Consider the following 23298-nt stretch of genomic DNA (forward strand, 5'->3'; position numbering starts at 1 on the left):
AGTAGGCTTTGAAAATAGTTTTTGCCTGCCTTCCTACATATATGTACTTTCTTTTATAGAATGTATTTATTGCTGTCATCATTGAAACATTTGCTGAAATCCGTGTGCAGTTTCAACAGATGTGGGGGTCCAGAAGCAGTACAACTTCAACAGCAACTACCCAGGTAAACTTGGCGAAATGTTCATATATGTGAGATACATATATGCATAAATGGATGCATGTGGTAAACATTAGTTTTTGTTTGTCTAAAACTACTAACAGCACATATATAATTTGTTCGTTATAATTACAGTCATATATATGAATACTTTTTTTTCATTTAGTACTTTCACTGGCTTGAGGAAATCCTAGTTAAAGAAAAAGAGGGCTTGAACTGTGACTAGTGTATGAAAAAACAGCAATTTAGGCTTCATGATATCTTGGAACAGTGGTAGCCCAGGCTCTCTGTACGTGCTTTTTATGCAGTTTTATGGGTTCAGGAAGATCTGCGTTGAAGTGTGGATCTCAAGTGCTGCAAACATGTTCCAGTGAAGCTTCCTTGGTGCAACAGTCCAGAAATGGGTTGCCTTGCTGTATTTATAATCTGTGTGGGATTTAGGTTCTGTGGGTTTGGTTGATGATTGGATGCTTCTTGGAAAGTGATTAGACTCGGTGTTAGTTCTGTCCTGATTATCAGTATGTTATGAATGGTTTGGAACTTGTGCCTGATTGGGTGGTAAATCATGTCTAGTTCTATTGTTCTCTGGATGGCTCTTTTGAGTTCTAGGCTTCCAGGAATTATCTGGCTCTTCTGCTGTTTGCTTGGTCGATTATTCCTGTATTTTCCCACTCAAATGCGTGGTTCATTTTGAGAGTGTAGATGGTTGTAAGTTATTTCTGGTGTTGGTTTTTTGTTGCAGTCCTGTGTTCCTTGATCCTTTGCTGTAATTGGCATCCTGTTTGTTTGATGTAGTGTTCAGTGCAATCTTTCAACTGATTCTGTATATTATGCCCTTTCTTTCTTGGTGAGGTGTGCAATCTTTCGGTTTATACAGGTTTTTTTGGTAGTGTTTTTGTGGGTTTGCAGGCAACAGTGATACTTATTTATAGTAATTTTTGTACAATATCTTTCCTACTAGTTGACTTGCACATGGTTGTGTAGACTATAGTATTTTATTATAAGGATTCTGATTCAAACTTTATGTAATGTATCTGCCCTACAAATTCTTCTAATTAAGATTCAGTGTGCAATTTATCTTGTCATGGGTTGCAATCATACAAGTAAATTATATTCATAACTCATTGGATAACACTTAACATTTATATAGGTTTGTTTGTTTGTTTGTTTATTTATTTATTTATTTATTTGAATTATTTATACCCCACCTCTCAGGCTAACAAGCCTTTCAAAGTGGCTAACAAGCAATAACAACATTTGAGCCACCCAGAGTTGTGTTTTTAGATGGGTAGCCAAACAACTCTTTTAAATTAAATAAATAAATAAATATTTGTAAATAAAAATACCAGATTATTTCAAAACCAATAAACTTCTAGGATCCTTCCCATGGGGCAGTTGATAATAATAGCAGAAGGGGTCATGAAAAAAGGAGTTTGAGTCAGCCTTCCTCCTTCTCACTCTGGGGCTTTTCCAACAGAGCAGTTGGTGCTAATGGCCTATGCGGGGAAGGGAATTAGAGAAGGAAAGTGACATTTGTTAGTCATCTTGCCATAGTGCTCTCCCTGGAAAGAAGAATAAGTGAAGGAAACATGGCTTACCTAAGGCCATGACATAATTTCTTAATCACTCGATGTTTCACTGCATTACATTAATGCAATAAACACACATTTTTAGTATTTTGTAATATCTATGTACTGTTGCCAGACATATTTATGTGGGTTGCATACAGTTTTCTGCATGGAAGAATTTCTCATGCAGGACATTGAATTGGTTCCTGTTTGCAGATCCTGTGTTCAGCTCCAGCTATAAAATCTGTAACTACAAATCAGTTACCATTCAAGGACAAAGGCAGCTGAATTTTACAGTCTGAAATCAATGGATACTGCACTGCATTCTCTGTAATAGCAAGAGATTTCTTAGAAGAAAAGATTCATCAGAATGCAATATAGAGAAAAGGACAGACACAAAATAAACATCACCAGTTTTGTTTGTAGATCTGAGCATATAAATAGGTTCTGACAAGTGTATTCTCCCTCCAGATGTTTCATGAAGATGCTACAGGAGGATGGCAGCTGGTGGATGTTGATGTGAATAAGCCTCAGGGCAGAGCTCCAGCATGTCTGCAGGTACAATGTTGCTTTTTAAATAAAGCTATCAAAGTAGCAAACCAAGTGGGGATCTTGCTGTTTGAAGCTGACAGTAAATTAAAATTCCCCATAGCTACAATTTCGGTTTAGAAACTGCTCTAAGTTTAATGTGTATTTACCTGTTTTTTGTGTGCATTTTCTAGATTCTGTAAAATAATTCCCTTTCTCTGAATCTGCCAGTCTCCACACATCCATGAGATAGAGACCTCTGTCCAACCCTTTTTATAAGAGATGTATAGACGTAATTATGACTGGAATGTTAGAGGAAAATCAGTTTGTTAAAATGTAGTTGATCGTAGCATGTATGCCTTCTCCTGTTCCGAGAACAGTATGAAGGATATCAAAGATTTTAGTACCACTATGCAACGTATGAATAAGATGTCCATTTTAGAAGTATCTTACCACAGTGGAATATATGAAAGAAAAAAATATAAAGAAGAAAACAGAAGAAAATCATCAGGCATCTATGTCTGGGGACTAGAACTTGAGATATGTGTAATCATGTAGGTCCTTGGGCAAGCACTGTGAGTTTTTCTCTTCATCTGGAACATGTCATGTGCAATTCTCTTATACTACCTCAATTCTAATGTATTTCTTACAGCATGTGAATTGTGGAGACTTAGGTCTATTTAAAAGCGAATGGAAGCTTGAGTACTGGTCTAAATGAACAATAAGAATGTCCAAAAATTCAACATAAATTCAGCTGTGATCATGTCAAATTCATGGGTGTTCTATTAGAAAACACATTTTTGCATGTGCATTTAGTAGCTTCTTGTAGTTCCTCACCTATGCCAGTGGGCCCTTGGTATCATTGGTCTGATCTAGGATGGTAATAAAATATTTTGTTTTCATAGACGAAGCTGCTGCTCACTCCAGCAATAATCTTTGGACACAGATATCTGAGTTAGCTTCAGTTGGTCCATGTTAGTGCTATACCTACTCATTTATTATTCCATTAAATTATAAAATAAATGGTTTTATTTTTAAAATGTTCCTTTTCCCCTACTTTTTTATATTTAGATTTACAAAAATAAATTGTTTTTCTTCACAACTTGTATATCTAGCCCAACACCCTGTTTTCTATGAAACTACCTTCCTAATAGATCCTGTTTTCTATACTATATTCTCTGTTTTGTTGTTCAGTCACTTCCAACGTTTTATGACCCAATAAAGGATGTCTCGTGTAGTTTTACTTCTTCACTTGCCAATCCTGTCTGCCAGGAACTCCTTATTTGAATTCTTGCAATATTGTTTGCTTTCTTCTTTCTTAAGTTAGAGCTTAACAAGAAGTTCATGGTGTATGCCTCAGTCATTACCAGATTTTATTTTGTTGAGTAAATGGAGTTCCTCCAGCTTTTATTGCAAAATATATAGTCAGTTTTATACTGATACCCATTTGGTGATGTCCACGTGTATAGAGTTATCTTTTAGATTGTTGGAGAAAAGTATTTGCAACGTCTCCTAATATATGGTAAAAGCAGTTTATCACATTTTTTAGTGCAGCCAGTTCTATTATGTTTTTACATACCTTTCCCAAATGTGTGCTAACTTATACAGATTTGACAGATTATGGCATTCTCATGTAAAATAACTCCATGACCGATTTCTGTTGCACCTCTACTTCAGAGCAGTGTTCAGAATTAAAAGGATAGACCCAACTTGGGTTAAAATGGCAGATTCCCTTGAGGGATGCTGGGTTGGGAGCAGTATAAGGAATTCAGCCATGCAGTGATGCACATTACATCAGAACAGTGTTAAAATAAGTTCCAGATTATACACCCATTTGTACAATCAATGTCATATGCAGAATCTACACTTGGGATACATTGCAGTGAATGGCAGAAGGGAAGAGAAATTGCTGTTAATGTTTTCATTAGTCCTTCTCTGGCTCCAACGTTTTAGGTGACTTCAAAACATCTGCAGATTAGATGCCTCTGTAATGGCCTCAAATTGATATGAAGAGGCTGTAGAAAATTAGTATAGGCTAATCTTAAATCATGACTAATGCATGCCGAGAATTTTATATTTGCTTTTATATGGTTTCTTTAGCCAACTCTTATAAAAAACATCAATCCAAGGCATACATCATCTACATGAAGAGAACTTCATTTCTGAAAAGAAAGGTATGCCTTGCTTCACAAAAGGGGTAGGAAAAGATGCTTAATTGAACCATGGCACTTCAAAGCACAAACGCAGCAGAACTGCAGTAATCAAATTACCAGGTACATGTCTTCCAGGAAATAGCTTTGATAATGCTTGATTTTGTTCTGCATTGGATGTTCAAGCGAAATCAGTAGGGGGGAAACCCTGTCCAAATAATAAATGCAGTGTCTATTTGGCCTGAGAACTCCATAATAGAAAATGTAATAGAAAATGTAGCTGGAATGAGGAGCTTGTATCCATAACTATATCATTCACACATGGCATAGAATTTTCCTGGAAGAGCCCAAGCATTTCAACTTTGGCTTGGATCAGCGTGCTTAGTGCCTTGCTGGGGCAAAGAGGGGTGGCCTGTTGGCTCAGGCAGCAGTGCAGAAACACTCCTTTTCCATCTGAACAGGCCAGGAAAAGGTGAGAGGATTTACCCGTTCAGTTTTGAGCAACCAGAGCCAAGCTGTGGCCAGACCTGGCAGTGGTTGTCCAGCAGCATATTCCCGACTATACTCTAAGTCACCTGGGCCATAAGCCAGGCACTGACTCACCTGAGTCATGCTGGGATGATTCCCTGGCTTTCTTCACCCAAGTGAGACTCACCAGATGAGACTCTATATGGCTCACTTGGTGGTCTCTTTGACTTATTAGGCAGTACCTAAGTGAGTCCCTTTCTCAGTTGCAGTGAGATTCATACACCATCCCCTCCATAGTTCTCCAGTCTTAGCCCTATTTAGCATCATCACACCATCGTCTGGCTGCCAGAAAGTGAAATACCACTTTTCATATGACTGGGTTTATGTATATAGCCAGATGCTGGTAATACAAAAGGGAGCCAGTTTGGTGTAGGGGTTAAGGCATCAGGCTAGAAACCAGAAGATTGTGTTCTAGTCCTGCCTTAGGCACAAAGCCAGCTGGGTGACCTTGGGCCAGTCACTCACTCTCAGCCCTAGGAAGGAGGCAATGCTGTGATGGAATGGAATTATGAAGGCCAGGCTCAGGGAGATAAGCGTGTTCTTAGTTCACCGAAGGAGCGTGGGAAGTTCAAGAGGATGAGGCTGGCACCTCCCTGAAGAATTCACGGTGTTGTGGCTGGCTGGCTGACTTGGGAGCTAGGTTTCAGTCTGGGGAGATTTTCTGTCTAGAGGTTGTAGCTTATAAACACAGTAGAACTGAATTTGCATCGTCTCTTGGAGTTCTTTGGGCTAAATCTGACAAATGCTGAGCCACTTCTGAAAAACATCTTGCCAAGAAAACTGCAGGGACTAGTCCAGGTAGTCGCCAGGAGTCAACACTGACTCAAAGGCACAAAAAAAGGGGGGGTGCATACATGAACATGAACATGCACTGTTATGCTTTAAAAAATGTTGGTCATGCCATGATGCTGAATGTAAAAACAAAGAGATCCTATCTGGAGTTTCAAGTACTAATATGACTGGCATATGAGTTCAAGGGTCTGCACGTACACTTGGTGCATTCAAGTAAATCTTCATCTTCAAAGGCATTCTGAAACCTTCATGTTCAGCAAGACAAAAGAGAATGCATAGAATTCTCTTTTGTCTTGCTGACAAAACATACTCCCCACATACTTGGACCCAGCTCAGAAAGCCAATGCTGCAGCGTCTGGGTTGTTTCTGTTTTTTTTCAGAAGTTCTCTGTATTGGTTCAACTGGCTGGTTGTACACTAGCATTTCTGATACTTTTGATTTTGAATGCATTTGAAAAAGCTAGACTAACAAGGTTGCATTTGCCTTATTGACTTTTTGGCATTCATTACTTTCTCACGTCCCATTTGTGTAGACTTGACAGCATGGTTTAAAATGCAAAGATGCTATGCTGAGGAAAGGTGGTGATGTGTTCGTCTACAGTTCTTCTGTCCCTTTGCTGCTTTGAGTGTAAAAAGAGCCTTTCTAACATTTTTGCTGAGCAAAGGCACATGCTCTTTTTTGTTCTGGGTTGCTGAGTATACTAAGATATGCTCAAGCAGGCAGGAAGGAGGGCTGGTGAGGTTTCCTGGCATAGTATTTACCTGCCATTCTTTTGCTTGTTTTCATTCCAACAAGCAGAAACTGCGCTCTCTTTGGTTTGGGGCAGCCAGACAGTGCCCGTCTCTCTCCTCCTGCCCCCGCCCCCACCCCTCCCAAATAAACCATGCTAAATCTGACTGTTACAAGGCTTAGGCAACCTACATTAACAGTATAAAAAGAAGAAAAATGTGTCCGTGCATGAACTGGCATTCATTGTTCAGTTTGACCTTCAGGAGGTTGCCCTGCCCTGCCTGGTATTGTGTAATTGAAATAAATGTGGAAGATTAGCCTGTTCTTTTTAAAAAAAATACACACCCTCGGCTTCACATTCCCATCAGTTAACACCCCTACATGACAAAGAGAAAATGTCAGAATGTTGGAGAGAGAAAGAGAGAGAGAGATGAATTTTCTGTAAATGGGTGGTTTTCAGCATGGATTGTTTGCTATCGGTTCTTTTGATGAAAAACAAGGGAGCTCATTCTCTGGCTAGAATGTTAGAAAGGACTCGAGTGTTGCTCTTCTGGATACAGAACGCTCCAGGAACACAGCTCACTTGGAACATCCAAAGGAAGCATTCCACAAGGGGCTGTTTTGTTCTAAAGAAGACACATACCTAAAGAAGTCTTACATGCCCTGTAGTTCAGATGCCAAGGATAGGGGTGGCATATTTCATTCTCAGGAACTGAACCCGGTTAAAGATTGTCCTTTATTAAGAACATATCATTCATACCGAGATATAGATATCAACACATAGATCTCTGTATAGGTATAGATATATAGATACATACACACACAAACTGTCAAGTAACTCATATGGAAACGTTATTTGCTTTTGCTATTATCGCTGGAACACCGTATAAGTACCATAAATTGCTGCTGCTGTCAAACTGCAGTTGTGTGTCTCAGGAAAATAGTTAATTTAAACTCCAGGTTTCAAAGGATTTCTTTCTCTGGCTCTGTTGGAAATAATGTATTCTTTTTATCTTATACGATTAGCTGTTGTTGTTATTTCTACTCTTGGTAAAGGGAAGGGAAAACTCAGTATTACACTACTGTTTCTTCTTTTTGTTTCTGTTGCCAAATGTATTTTTGATAACATGTATAGAACGTGCTTAGTGTGAAAAGTTACACCGAAAGGTGTCTAGCAGGTGTCTACCCAAGATTATTTTCTCTTGTAATAACCAGCAATATAATTTGTTACCTGGGTTACTGACAGGCCTTTCAAAACCTCGCCAGCTATCTCTCCAACAAATCATATAAGAATAATGCATAATCCAGATTTTGAGCACAGAAGGTTAAGAGGAATTTTATGCTTGCCAGTTTTGGCCCCTTATGTATTGAGTTGCAAACTTTCATGACAGTGGACTTGTGAAATTTCTTTCACAACAAATAATATTGTTCAGATTAATTGAGCTTCATCTGACTGCAGGTTCTTGCAATATCTATGCCATTACATAAAGCTAGATTAAACGGATGTTTACTTGCTTATGTGTGTTTATTTTAAAAAAAGGAACTGCTCCAGAGAAATAATTTGGAGCAACTTACTTCAATTTAGTTTGTTCCAACAATTGTGGCATAGCCTGACACCTGTTTATTCTGTTTATTCAATCCACTGTGGATATCCAGTTTGCTGTTATGCTGAGGCGCTTCTGAGGAACAGCCAGAAGCAGTTCCTGCTGTTGCTGAAGGTAGTTTCCTCAGTCTCCTTAATGGTATGACTGGGTCTGACCAAAGCAAGTCTACAGTCCACTTTACAGGTGTTGGAAAAAATGGAAACTGCAGACATCTGCATTAAAAAAACACAAGCTTCATCTTCCTATATATAGAGACAGCATACTAAACATATTTTTTCCATTTCTCCCTGAAGGATGGATGAATCTGTACATTGTTCCTTTTACAACACTGTTGTTCTTGGGTAGAACTGACAGAACAGACTTATATAAGTCTACCAAACGTAAGCCCAGTGAGTTTGGTGGGTCTTGTTCCAAGGGGGAGGGGGTGTGGATGGATGCATGGATGGACGGACAGACAGAGTTGCAACCTAAGTATCTTTTACTTGGTGGTAGCCATCTTTAGTTAGCCACCCTTAGTTAACCTTGTGATTTTGTTGTAATGCTCTCTCATAGCTGTTCAGGATAATTTTCTTAAGCCAGAAACAATGGATGTAACAGACATGCACTACATATCTGTACTAAGGTTTTCATTTTCATTTACTGCATCTTGATTACCATTCTTGTTCAGAACTGACACCAAATTTCATATAAAATGAAATCTGAGGTATGTAGCAGTCTGTTTGGGCAAAACAGCTACAAGAATTTTGAGAGATGTTTAAAGAACTGATATAGCATATGTCCCCATATCTCCCTCCCTTGTTCCCTCTCTTTGAAAACAGCATTCTAGTTTTTCTCTGTGTAGCTTTCCATTTCATCCAAACCCATCATCCGTGGTGTCTAACAAATGCAACCATTTTTGTCAGCAGCACGCTTTGATTGCTATAATTGCGTTAAAAGTCTAGGGGACCCTACACTGTGATTGAAACGCCTGTTTGCAGCTTGATGAGATTTGAAATATTGGACATAGTTAACCTACAGATCAAGCTTTGTAGAAGAAATTAACATTTAATCGTAATGGTACTGCTGAATTCTCCTAAAATCCAGCATGACTCAAAAATAGTTTAAAACTACAAATGGCTGCCAGGTAAACCAGTAGATTATCTCAGGGTTGAAAAGAATTCTAAAATTAAGAATGTTTGTTCCAATTAGTATGTATTATGTATGTATGTATTTTTACAGGGCTTATAGTCCACTCCAGGCAACCAGCTCTGAGCAGCCTATAACCCTATGAATAAATAAGCTTTATTTATTTATTAAAACTATAAATTATGTTCTCTGCTTATCAGGTGCTCAAGGCGATGCACAATTTATTCACTGCATAACTGCTTTCATGCTCTTTACTGTTTTTGCTTTCTCTGAACATATTTAAATGGTCTGCTTAACTCACAGTAATGGATATACATTTAAAAAGATGAAATTATTGCTTGCATAGGAAAGATGTGGCGATTCTTTTTCATCCCCAGATTTTTTAGAAAAAAAAATATTTAGTATATAGTAATTCTCCCTGGCCTTTCATATTTGTGAGTTACATGATTTTCACAGCTCTAAAATGTAAAAACTAAATTTGGCAAGGTAGCAACCAGTGGTTCTCAGGCTAGATAGGACATTTATGTAAGCATAACTGTGCCACTAAACCACAAAGCAAACTACCAAATATTCACTAACTCAGAAGTAGGAAGAAAAAAACGTAGAGTACAGACTTTCAGTCCTTTGCACTGTACAGAGCAAATTATGTGTGCATATGTGACTCCATTCTTATTTGCAAGAAAGAGTCTAATCTAGCAAAGTCATGTCTGAATTTTCTGAACAAGTATCTGAAGAGCTGAGATATAGCGCCAAACCCACTGTGAAGTCTGACAGCTTGTTCTGACCTCTCCTATTTCCAGCACTCTGGAAGCCTTATCTACAGAACAAGGATTAAACTCTGGCTACATACACTCTTGCAATCCTACCAACATCATCAACATGCCTTCTCTAGATCTGGCCATATTGAACAACTACCAAGCTGTCTCTAGTTTCTGTTTTGGGGAAATATTGCTGAGATAGTTGTAGGGAACCAACTACAGACCACTGTAGAGGAAGCAAATTTTCTGACCTTTCCAGTGTGGTTTCAGACCTTGGCATGGGACTGACACACTGTTCACATTGGTGGTTGACCTTTGCCAGGACCTGGATGGGGGAGTGCATCCCTTCCAGTCCTATTAGACTTCTCAGTGGTCTTTAGTACCACTGACCATGGTATCCTTCTGGACCATGTACAAGAGTTGGGGTTAGAAGCACTGCTCTTCATTGGTTTAGTGACTTCCTGAGTGATGCTAGTGATGCTGTGGTGGCCTTGTCAGGGTATGCAGGATGGGATGAAGGAAGCTGAAGTTCAATCCTAGTAAGATGGAATTATATTTGACCTACTGGAATTATTACTGACCCATTGCTATTTTTGGTCTACCCAGAGTTGACACTTAAGGGGGAAGTACTGAGAGAGCAGATCCATGACTTGCGGGTCCTCCTGAATCACACCTACTGCTTGATGGGCATATGTAGGTTGTGGTCAGGAGGATCTTGGCCCAGCTCCAATTGATAAAACTGGTTCTGATCCTATATTCTAGTAGCTAGCTTTTAATGAACTGTAACATGTACAGGTAGTCCTCATTTAGCAACTGCTAAATGACTGTTCACAGTTACAACAGTAATGAAAAAGTAACTGCGACCAATCCCCACTTTTACAACCTTTGCAGCCTCTCTCAGTCACGTGTTCGCCATTACAGTCAGTTAGTAGGCATTGTCCTGTGCCTGACTTGGGTTTTTTCTCCCCCCCCCCGAACCCCCCTGCAGAGCAGAGAGCAAGCTATCTCTTCCTGAGCTGCTTTTCTCTGCAACACAGCACATCCCTAGAAAGTGCTAACTGCAAGTTAACAAGCTCAGCTCTGTGACATTAATTAGTTGATTAGAACCCTCCAGCCAGCTGGTTCTGCTTCCTGACACTGACAAGAACCTAATCAGTTTCACACTGAAGGCTTTTGTTTGCCTCCTAACCAGCTCCTGGCTTGCAGCCAAGAGAGCCTTAGGCAAACAGCCAGAACTAGCGCATTCCTTTCAATGTGTATTCCCCATTGTGTGCCTGCTTACTCTCTTATAATCCCTTCCTCTCCAATGAATGTAAATACAAACATTAATTCTCTTCTTGCTAATTATCCCAGCGCCAGAGTGAGCATTCCAAAGGGTGAGGGAGTGGAGAAAAAGGGAGATTTGCCCTTTTACCTGGCTTCCTTGTGAGTCGAATTCCAGAAACTTTCCATGCCATTTGGCTCACTGAGCTGTTTGGGGTCATATCCTTCTGACACTGTAAAGCAAAGGAAAGCTGAAGTAAAATCATAAACACGATAATTGTCACATGATTTTCATTTAGTGACCACCTCACTTAATGACCAGGTTACCAGTTCCAATTGCTGTTGCTAAATGAGGACTACCTTGTAAAAGACATGTTTAGCTTGCAGAGGAGCTCCCACTACAATGAAGGAAAGTTCTACAGATCATGCTTCTCTGATGGGGGCAGGTGGGGGTGGTATTCTGTGTACAAAACAGAAATCATCTTGGATACGCACCACCCAAAGCTTCCTCATTTTTGGTCAGTGCTCCCAGCAAAAGGGAAAACCTATTGACATACGATTTTGTCTCCCATGAGACTGAAACTTTAAACAAAAAGAACAGTTCCATAAAACAGTGGTTGTAATAATAACCTATGATATTGAATTATATTGTTTATCAGCATTTATACTGTTTGTTATTTCAAGTACAACTCCTTGTAGACAAGAACATTCATACATTCAAGCTTTAATCTATGCAAGCCATGTTGTTCAGTCGTTAAGTCATGTCCGACTCTTCGTGACCCCATGAACCATATTGCGCCAGGCCTTCCTGTCCTTCACTGCCTCCCTGAGTTTGCTCAGTTTCATGCTCATTGCTTCAGTGATGCTATCTAACCATCTCATCCTCTGCCATCCTCTTCTCCTTTTGCCTTCAATCTTTCCCAGCATCAGGGACTTTTCCAAAGAGTCCTCTCTTCACATTAGGTGACCAAAGTATCTGAGCTTGAGCTTCATTATCAATTATCAATTATCAATTATCAATTATCAATTATCAATGCAAGCCATAGAATATTCCTACAGAGTTCAGTGGTTGTCAAAAGGATCACAACTTCAGCCTTTTAAGTGCTCTCAAAAAAAAAAAAAAAAACCTCCCACAATTTGCAAATAAAGGAAATTCCAAGCCAGTCTACTGTATTATTTTTAACACAATGTTTTGTTATTTCATTCAGAAACACATTAACAATCTGAAATCAAATCTTTATTATGGTCATAGACCAGCATAAACACATTAACAATTGTATTTGCTCTGATTATTGTCTGAAACCACTGCAGAACTCTCCCGTCTTGTCCTCACAGCTCTATTCATATTTCATAGGTGGGCTAATTTTCAAATGCAGAGCGATCAAGTATACTGATCAGTGCAAATGGCACATTATTGCCCTAAATAATAAATGTTGAAATTCTTTAACGCATGGTCCTTTTAAAACATGTACTGTATATCATGTGGCCTTTGAAGTTTTTAACAATTGGAAAAATAATTATTTCCCTGCAGCGAGCCTCCACCATCTCAGCAGAGTAGGTAATCCTTCCATTTACTTGCAGCTGAATAAAACTGATTTTGATTACTTTAAGTTTACATAAACTGCATTCTGTGAAACAGTCTGATTTGGGGAATCATTATGCATCCTTCTTCAGAAACCCTCCTGTCCCCTACATACAGTACATTATTGCTTTGAATCCTCACATTGGAGGAGGTAACTAAATTGCCTTGATTTCTTTGAAATAATAATCTTTTATATGTGGGCCTGTTTTTATTTCAGGACAATACTAAGAATTTTCTATAGAAAAGAATGAGTTATTTAAAGTGACACCATAGCAACCTCAAATTACTGATCAGAATTGCTACTTGAAGCTAAAAAGGAGGTGGTGTGAAGACGATCTGAGTTTCAAACTCAGAAGTGCTTGGATTATTGGAAAAATATTATCTCCCAATCGTTCTACTCTCTAAAAACTTTCATACTAAAATCCAGATGCACATCCAGCTTCTCTCTACCAATTCCCTTTCCTCACTTGCAGGTGACAGGAGAAGAAGTGGTAGAAAGAAATCAGTTTTCTCTCTGTGTGTGTCTGTTCCCTCTCCAGTTTCTTCATTCTGAGGATTTAGATATTTTACTCCCAAGAGATAAGGTAGTTTTCCTGATTTATAGTCTCTCTTAAGAATTAGTCATCCATGGCTACCAGACAGCTCCACCGACTTGGCACCTAGGTCTCTAAACAGTGTCGGAGCACAGAATTTGATGGGGCATGGTTGGAGTACACAGCTGATCCAGTACACTGAGGCGTGTAAAGGAAGAGAAAAATGTCCCTAGACAGCCTAAACTTGAGCTTTAGGTGGCAGTGATGTTTCACAAGTTCTTTCCTCTCATAGAAGCTTCCTTATCCTTAGTCAGGGATTGCAGGCACATTTTAGCTGGAATTACATTAGGGAAGAAAAGGGGTTTCCGTGGCATATCTATCCAACCGTAATTGTTTTGCCTCAATTTAGTACAGTTAAGTGCATTTAGATTACTATGATTTTATTGAAATCTAACCTATATACCCTTGCATTCTAGTCAGCTCCTTATTACTTTGTTTAAAGGGAAAGTATGATGGCTGCTAGATTGAATGCTATTTCTACCAACATGCAGTAACTCCATCCCGAGCGGTTGTTCAGCAACTAGCTGGAACTGCTGAAGTCCGTGCCTGGCTACTTGCATACATAACAGTCTGTTTAAATGTGTAATAGGCTGATTTCCTTCTTACCAAGCCTGTCCTAGGCTCTGGACTTGAAACAATTTCTGTTTGCTTTGGTTCTGTTCAGCTTGTTTTGCTTCTGAAGGAAGTTAGAATTTGCTTAGGTTCAGTCCTTTTGCAGAGACAATCTGCTAACAACGTAGCACCTTAATAACTAACAATAAATGTGTTAGCCTTTAAGGTGCCATAAGTTTTTCTTGGTGTTGAATATGAGATAATTTTGCTACTTCTAACATTTGTTAGGAAGAGGAAAGTATCTTGGGTGAAATTAAAAATAAAGACGTTTAAAATGTTAAGAACAGGATTTGTTTAGTTAGTGGCAAATTTCTAGTCATCATGCACTACCCCTCAAAATTCTTACACAAGATTAGACTCTCTAATTGAAATTTGTAGTTAAGTATTTTTGAAAAAAATGTACAACAGAGTTTTCTCATGGAATAATTTTAGTCTATAGCATGAAAAGTATCTTTGGTTAATATAATTGTTTATAAAATCCTCTGAAGTTAACTTTAGTAGATACCTTTATACCAGGGGGGAGGGGGCTGCTACTCCTTCTAACATTTTGGCCAGGAACAGAAGTTTAAACATTGAATGGTATCTATATAGATTCAAAAAAATCTAGGTTCCTTAGATAAAGGCCATATCTCTATTTCTTTTAGAGAGATTTTTCTAATTTGTAGTGGATTGCAGATTGATCACAATGAGTTTTTGGGAAGAGGATTCTAAGAGTAGATCAGCAGAAATCCTGTGAACCCAACAATGATTGCATAGTATTGTAGCATATACCTGATGCTTTCATCACTTGAATAAATCAGAAGATGGACCTTTATCTGTTCTCAAGCTTGCAACAAGACATTTGACCTCTGCACATTAACCTAAGTGCTTCATCATCTGCAACTCCTCAGAAACCAAGGAACTAAATCCATCCTACAGATCTGCTCAATGACATTTGTGATGGATTGTGCCAGCAGACAAAGTCACCTGCTAGGTGAAGATTAATCAGATTTTTTTAGTAAAATCATTTAAATTGGTATAGCTTTCCTGCCCAGATTGTGAAGAGCCAAACAATGAGATGATTGGATAAATATTTGTTCATAACCAATTAAACATTTCTGGCTCCATCTCATCTACACACCAATGATTATCTTCTAATCCCCAACTAAACACTAGATCCAAGTAAAGACCTGCCATAACTATTAGGACCAATATTATTTGAGAAAGGCTCATGAAAATCATGACTATGAAATCCTGAATTACACTACACAAGATAGGGTATGGATCTAGAAGCAGTAACTGTGGAGTTTTAATGCCATTTCTGAGATCAGCTATTCATTAAATTGGTACACCAAGAGAATCCCTGTCATATTTTAGGAGGCATTCTAAACACCAGTTACAAGCATACAAATCTGTCATTTAACCAAAGAGGATGAAATCCTTATAGATCAAAACTCTCCTCCCCCCTCACTCGTCAAATACTTATGTAATTGTTTAGGTGACATAATTGAGAGTCTCATTTCATCACCATCCTTGTAGCCATATCTCCATTATGCAAGTAATATCAAAGTGTTAATCAAGAATAAGGTTATTGATTGTAAATGTATCTTCATTTTAAATGACCTGCCATTCACAAGCAAGATATTCAGACCCAAAGGAACTGCAGAACAGCAATCAGGATTACCATGATAGAAAGACGAGTGTCTGTGATGAAATCATTGTCTTCTGGTCTGCCATTTCTGGCCTTCATGCTATAACATCCCCTGCTTTCTATGACTTCTATGATGATTCCTGAGCCCCATTCATCTATTGTAAAATATAAGAGGGATTTTAAAAGTTTGCTGGAAACAGCATTTCCTAAAGAGAGCAATGCACTGGCATGTAGTATTTAATGGAGATTACAATTAGCTTCTAAATTTTTGTTTTGCAATTCATAGTTAATGCTTTCTATATCAATTTTGAACTTTTGATCAGAATCAGAATTTCTATTAACAGAATCAGAATTTCTAAAACTTTCACTTTCCTTCCAGATCTGTTTGGCAGCAATTCCCATGCCAAGGTTTTATATGCTTTAGGGGTTCCAGTGGTTTTTGTAGTTGAGTGGTAGAAATTGCTCCTGTTCTTATCTTCCTAACTGGAGCACTCAAAAAACAAACAAAGATTATAACAATTCTTCCCTGGCTTCTTTGGTAATCTGATTGACAGTTGCTCTTGTTATTTATGCCAAAACCAGTCAATAGCCTGAAGCCAAAATCTCCTGCTTCCTTCTGCTGTACTGATAGTGGCTTCCTGGTCATTCAGTGGCCCCTCTTGATGACCACAAGCAGGAAATACTTGGGAGATTACCAGTTTCTTGGTAATTGGTTAATGTGCTTTGGTGGCTAATATAATAATTGCCACCAAAGGATGGTGAATTGGTGAAGGAAGAATCAGAGATAGTTGGCTTCTCAGCAGAGGAAATAGTGGATTGCTGTATATTCACTCCCTTTCCAGTCAGAATGCTGATGAGAGGCTACAGAACTAAAATATTGCAGCAACTCACAGATTATGGAATTTTGTGGATAGGTCAACTGTATCCAAATAATTGTGTGTTTTTCTAGACTTAATCTATGGACTCTAAAATATGTTACAGTGGGAGACTTCCGGTGAACGCCATGGTAAACTGACGTCCCTATAATAGAGGGACAACGTTGCGGCTGAAAACGGCATCTGAATGCTGAATCCAGATTGCCAAAATCTCTCTAGAGAAAAGAGAGATCTCAAGATTACCCACATGTACTCCAGTCAGCTGGGTTTTTTTGTGAGCAGACAGCAGGAACTGTGTTTTTGTGGTCCACTTGCAATCAGCTGAGAGTCACAGGATTCTACTGAGTTTATAGCCACTAATATATACTGTACAGACTCTAGGTTCAACCTAGGCTCACCTTTTAATTTGGATTTAATTTTGTTTGTTTTTGCTGCTGCTTAAAGATTGAGAACCTTCAGATTGGCAAGTCTTATTGAAATCACTGGGTGAGTTTTCTCCAATCCTTTAAAAAAGAAGTTCTAACTATGAGTTCAAAGATTTGTAAAAAAAAAAAAAAAATTGGGAATATAGAGCAAAAAGATGTTTAATGTTGATTTTAGAAAGTTTTAAATGGATTAAGGGCTCAGATGGACTTGATTTAAGACTTTGAATTTAAGTGAAAGAATCCTTAAGGTGGGAAAATGTCTATGTTTATATTTGGAAACAACTGATAAGAGGACTTTGACGTTTGGACACTAGAGGGCACTAGAAGGAAATAAATGCATCAATGCCTACTTTAAGAAAGATCTAAGATGAATGGGCTCAAGAAGTAATTATAAAGTTATCTGCTATTACAGAAAAATTAGAAGGTGATACAGAAGAGGAACAAGCTCCATTGAATAAAACTGAAATTGATTTGAATGTAGATTTAAAAATGATAGCCTATAAGAAAGAGATGGAAATAATGGATTTACAAATGAAACTGGATGATGAATTAATAATTTAAAAAGACATATAAATACTAAACCAGAAGAGTGATGTGGATAACCTCTCTACTTTGGATTTACAAAAGGAACTGTCAAAGATTTCATGAGAAGAAAGAGGGAAAATATGAACAGTGATGTGGATAACTTTTTTATATTGGAATTACAAAAGGGGCTTGACAAAGATGCCAAGGATTCTGAGAAAAGAGATAGAGAGTATGAGAAAGCAGATATTAGAACTGTCTGAAGGAACTACAGATTATTGGGAGAAAGAAGAAAGAATACAAACTCGGTTTATTTGATCAAGGTTAAAATAAAAGGGTTGCTATTCTTGGTAATGTTTAATGTGTTTTGTTGATTAGGACTGGGTGACAATGAATTAAAGATTTTGTTTATTTTAAAAGAGGAAATAAAGGGGATATGTTTAAATAGAAAGGGAGATACAAATATAAAAGGAAGGATTCAAATTGGGTTTAGTAAATACAGTTTGTAATAGTTATGTTGTTATTTCTGATAACCCTTAATGGACTTTTGCTGATTAAGATGGAGATATGAGGTTTAAGAGATTGGTTTATAGAGAATGAGTTGAGATATGGGATGAATAGATCTCTGGTTTTACTTTAAGAGATAGTGATAGGTTGTTAATGTTGATTTTACTTGCTGGGGATACAGGGGAAGGTTTCTTTTTTTCTTTTTTCTTTTTTTCTGCACTTTTTAATTTTTTAAAAAATATATATTTTTTCTTTTTAATATATATTTTATACTATATAGATTGTATTAATTTTATCCGTACAATATAATATTCAATAAAATTATTATTAAAAATAAAAATAATGCTACAGTGACATAGATTCCATGATAAGTATGTCACAGCATTAGCCCATTCGACTGAATCTAAATAGCATTACACCATGCCATCTATTACTGTGGAAATGATTCTAAATATTAAAGGAAATTTATTTATTTATTTATTTATTTATTTATTTATTTATTAAATCTGTCCCCCGCCCATCTTCCCCCAATGGGGGACTCTGGGCGGCTCACGTTAAAACAATAAATAAATATGCAATTAAAACCTATAACAATACACATTCACAAAAATAAAAGGGAAAAAATCCAGGAGGCCAATGGTTCAAGGCAGCAATGCCAGGCCCCTAAGGGACTACCCAACCCCACACCTGATGTCTTCCCTCCCCACCCCAGGCCAGATGGCAGAGCCAGGTCTTCAGATCCTTCCGAAAGGCCGGGAGTGAGGGGGCCAATCTCACCTCCAGGGGCAAGATATTCTAATTTGTTTATTTATTTTATGCTAAGATCAGGACAAGATTTTTTTAAAAATTGAAATTTTTCTCCCCCCCCCCCCCCCCAGTTATAAGGAACTCTTCAGATCTGTTGGTGTATTATATCAGGACTGCATAACATACTATATATAACTTACTTATAAGGAGCTTTTGATTGTTGTTGTCTTCAAGCCATATGGATTACTCTGTTCTCTCTGTAACTTTTTAAACATTTAGCCTAGCACTGTAATTAAAACAATAGTTAGTCCTGCATATTTCAAAAGAAAGTGGTTGCAGCTAGCAAGAGATCCATCTTCTGTTCATTTTAGATTTTATCAGTGGTGTGGAGATCCGAGTATCTATCATCTTCTGCTTATTTATTTGCACAGCAGCTGTTCTGCTTGAGATAGACTGTGAATCTCACCTCACAGAATCTTCTAATACAAATTAATCATTTTCTTCCTACTGTTGTTGCATTTGATTATCTCAAAGTATTCTCTGTTTTTATATGCAGAGTTTGTCCTGATTTTTACAAAATACTAGAGTAATTAAACTTTTTTTTTTTTTGAAAGTGATAAAACAGGAGGCTCCAATAACAAATTTTGGTAACTGTCTTGCCAGGCCAATGATTCGTGTTTCCTAATGCAAATGTGAACTATTGATTTTCAGTCCCTCAAAATACTTACCTATTCTTCAGTAACATATAGGACTGAGCAAGAGTTTCTTCCACTCTCCTTAGCTAGTTGGGCTAAGGATAATGCACTTAAATGCAATAATAGGCAATACATGATTGTATCTTTTAAGAAGCAATCCTAAATTGAATGCTGCTAGCAATGAGCCATGTCCCCAAGAATGAAAAAGATTTGCCAGAAGTGTTCTCCTTGTGCAGCAGAGTTTTCTCTCTTTCCTCCTTTAAGCAGAAGCTAAAAGGTTGTCCTTGTAAAAGCCATAAGCATTTCCTTCCCTCTAAAGCCTAATTTCTATCCTCTTTATGGATTGTTTTTTCCAGACTTCATGAGTCTGAAAAAAACAGGGTCCTGAGATATGTCTCATGTATGCTCTGATATATAAAATAAAATCCTCCTACATTAGAAACAAAAAAGCTCAGAGGATAAAAAAGAAGACTCTAACACAGCCATCATCTCAAATATGTTTTTGTGTGCAATGAATTATTTTAAACATGCAGGCTTACATACATACTTATCATTGCTATTACCTTTCATAGTAAAGCACTGCAAAACGGTAAGAAGTAGTAAGACAAAGAAGTTAAAGGCAAGAGAGAAGAGGGCCTCTCTTTTTGGGGACCTCTTCCAACCACACCTTTCCCTCCCTTTCAACCTATTTGTTCATTCGTGTGTGTGTGTGTGTGTGTTACAATTAGATCCTTATTTATTATTATTTTATATTTTATTTGTAGGATCTGTGAGTTCACTTGATGTTCTGCAGTTTGGAGTAGTGCAAATTTTATTAGTATTTTATTAGTATGGGTGGCATAAGGTACAGGCTGATGGGAGCACAAAGGAAGATACAGACTTAAGGAACTACTATGAGGAAACACAGAAGAAAAGGATGAGGCACAAACAGTAGAGATGTATAAGCAAATTTCTATGGTTACAAACACTGCTTCTGGCACAGCACAGGCTGAGTCATACAATGAGAATTAGGCATCTGTATGGCAATCTAATCGTTCAAAGGAGTGGTGGGGATGGTAATTATGAGCAACAACATTTTGATTTGAGTCTATGCCATTTCCAGAGCAATGTTTTCCCTTCTAAGGCCCAATATTCCATTGTTTTGAATTACTCTACTGGAGTAAGAAGAGGAGAAAATGTTCTGGGTCACATTGATAATCACTGAATGTGTAGAAAGGATTGGAGAGCAAGATTAGAAAGCAGAAGATGGCTGATTATAGCAGGTTGGGTTGGAGAAATTTCCCCCTAAAGTTCTCCCTATAGTTCTTTAGCAACAGGGGTCGGATACACCCTTTCACTGAAGCACACGTTGTTTATTACAGCACTGGAAGTGGCCAAAGCAAAAGCTTGAAACAAGATGGGGATACAAGCCCTCTATATAGAATTATGCAAATTAGAATGTACATACAATTGAACATACAGCATGATCAATTGGTTATAACGTGTTGATGAGGTAAGGATGATGAGATAATTAGGGTGACATGACCAAGACAATGACCTCTTGAGTTAGACAAAGGCTGTGTTCTTTAAGTAAAGTTGCCACTGACATGTTATTTCTCTAGGCATTTTCTCCCATTCCTCTTGATTCTCAGCTCTATTCTTGTCTCTTAGTGCTCTAATCATTCTTGCGTCTAAATGTCTCATCAGCTGAGCTGACTGTTTATGTATTCTGGGATAGTGGATTGGGAAAGTGGATTAGAGTAGGCGGTTTGCTTCAACTAATGCCATCTTTTCATTTCAGTTGCAAGCAGTGTACTAAACTACATACAGTTTGCAGTATCTTTTGTAAATAATAAAGGTACAGAGACAAGATATGAGATTAGTACTACATTAGAGATCTTGCCAGAAGAGTTTCAGTTGCCAAAGGCAGTGCAAATATTTGAACCAGGATGATTTACAGTAGCAATCTTATCTGTGTCCCCCACAGAAAAGATCACTGAAATTGACCAGTTCTTATAAAAATCTTAATAAGCAACTGGTACCCCAACCCAGGCTCCCACCAGGGTTGCTGAATCCAGTACCCTTCTTTTTTGTTTTCTGAAGAACAGGAAAGAGAATTATTCAATGTCTTCTCATCAGGACATATAGAAACAGCAGCTCCTCCAGAGAACTTGATACAGTGGTACCTCGGGATACGAACGCCTCTACTAAAGAACTTTTCGGGTTATGACCAGCTCTGGCCACAAAAATTTACCTCGATGTGTGAACTCCACCTCAGGGTACAGCCATTTTTCCACCCTGACACGTGGTCCGTGGCCATTTTTCCGCCCCTGACACGTGGTCCGCGGCCATTTTCCCGCGGCGCGGTGCCCGGCCATTCTCGCGCCACGCCTGGCCGTTCTTCCACCGCGCCGCACCCAGCCATTCTCCCGCCGCGCCACGCCCGGCTGTTCTCCCGCCGCGCCCGGCCATCTCCCGCCGCGCCATGCCCGGCCGTTCTCCCGCCGCGCCCGGCCATCTCCCGCCGCACCGCGCCCGGCTGTTCTCCCACCACACCGCGCCCGGCTGTTCTCCCGCCGCGCCCGGCCATTCTCCCACTGTGCTGCGCCCGGCCGTTCTCCCGCCCCTGACGCGTGGTCCACGGACGCCAGAACGGATTAACGGTAATTACATTGAACCTTATGGGAAAATTTGCTTTGGGGTGTGACCAAATTCGGAGGGCGGAACGGAGTAACCGGATTTACATTGAACCCTATGGGGAAATTTGCGTCGGGTTACGACCAACTCGGGATACGCCCAGAGTCACAGAATGGATTAAGTTCGTATCCCGAGGTACCACTGTATTACTCACTTCTCTGTGGAACCCAAAGCTTAGTTCCCACAGTACTCACTCCAAATATGGGAACAAATTAACGTCTAAATCTGTCTGAGACACAAGTCATTGAAGATAGCTAATGTTCCTGTTCTTTGCTATGAGTTATGCAGTTGAGTAAATAGCTCCTAATAACAGGTGGTTGTTAACTGTAGGATTATTAGATGTTTGAATACTTTGATGTCATCTATATAAGCATTGATTAAATAAGAAAGTTTACTAGACAACACCCACAATGGTAGATGGTTTACAACTTTATTGTTTATGCATTTTCATCACAGGAGTAATTTGTCCTGCTTCATTTGCACAGTTTAGATAAGGACACTTTGTAATTCACATTTATTCCAGAATACTAGATATTGCTGCTAAACAAAATAAGGAAAGAGATATTCAAAGTTTCCAAGTTTACTTTGAAGTTTAGGACATTGTTTGGAAGAGGGCAACATGCCTAGACTTTGAAGCTCTGAAAGGAAGATAACAACTTTAAACATGTGTGAGGTACAAACCACAGACCAGGAAGCTGAATGCTTTTTTCTTATTTACACAGTGTGGGTTTATTATACAAAATATATACTTCTGTGTTCAATCTAGTATATAATTACTTCTCTGTGCTTAAGAATATATGACAATATATAAAACATGACATTGGTATAGTTATAAGAGAAAAGGGCAATACTTAACAAACTTACAAATTCCCCTTTTATGCAGCATTTTTTAACTGCCCACCTTTTCTAACAAGAAAGCAGTATTACCACAGTTCTTTCCCTATCCCTCACCATTAAGGACTGAGAATTCTGTTCCTTTTACCCAGAGTTTCATGTCCATTTATTTTACAGTTAGTCTATATGATCCTCTGCTTTCCAGCCCTTATACTTCAGTAGGTGCAGCTGAAGTTTGAAGTAGCCTGGTAATTGCTCCCTTTTACTGAGTTGCTTTTCTGGCTCTCAGTCCTTATCAGTTCATAGGAGGGAGAAGACAATTACTTGTGGCTGCAGCTGGCTCTGTCTTTGAAAGACTCAGAAGGCTCTACCACTCCCTTCTCAGCTGTAGTGGCTT

At 38.5% G+C, this 23298-nt stretch overlaps 1 protein-coding gene across 1 annotated transcript in view; it reads left to right on the forward strand.

The window, feature by feature from the left end:
- NALCN (sodium leak channel, non-selective) overlaps positions 1-23298 on the forward strand; it is a 205993-nt gene that overhangs the window by 83278 nt on the left and 99417 nt on the right. The window contains exons 9-10 of the mRNA XM_088136486.1: positions 60-164; positions 2198-2284. Of these exons, the coding sequence (XP_087992612.1) occupies positions 60-164; positions 2198-2284 (192 nt within the window). The remainder of the gene's footprint in view (positions 1-59; positions 165-2197; positions 2285-23298) is intronic.

Source organism: Python bivittatus, unplaced genomic scaffold (assembly GCF_059951505.1).
Source record: "Python bivittatus isolate LINGU-HERP-01145 unplaced genomic scaffold, Pbiv_v1 ctg000060_np1212, whole genome shotgun sequence".
Taxonomy (NCBI): domain Eukaryota; kingdom Metazoa; phylum Chordata; class Lepidosauria; order Squamata; family Pythonidae; genus Python; species Python bivittatus.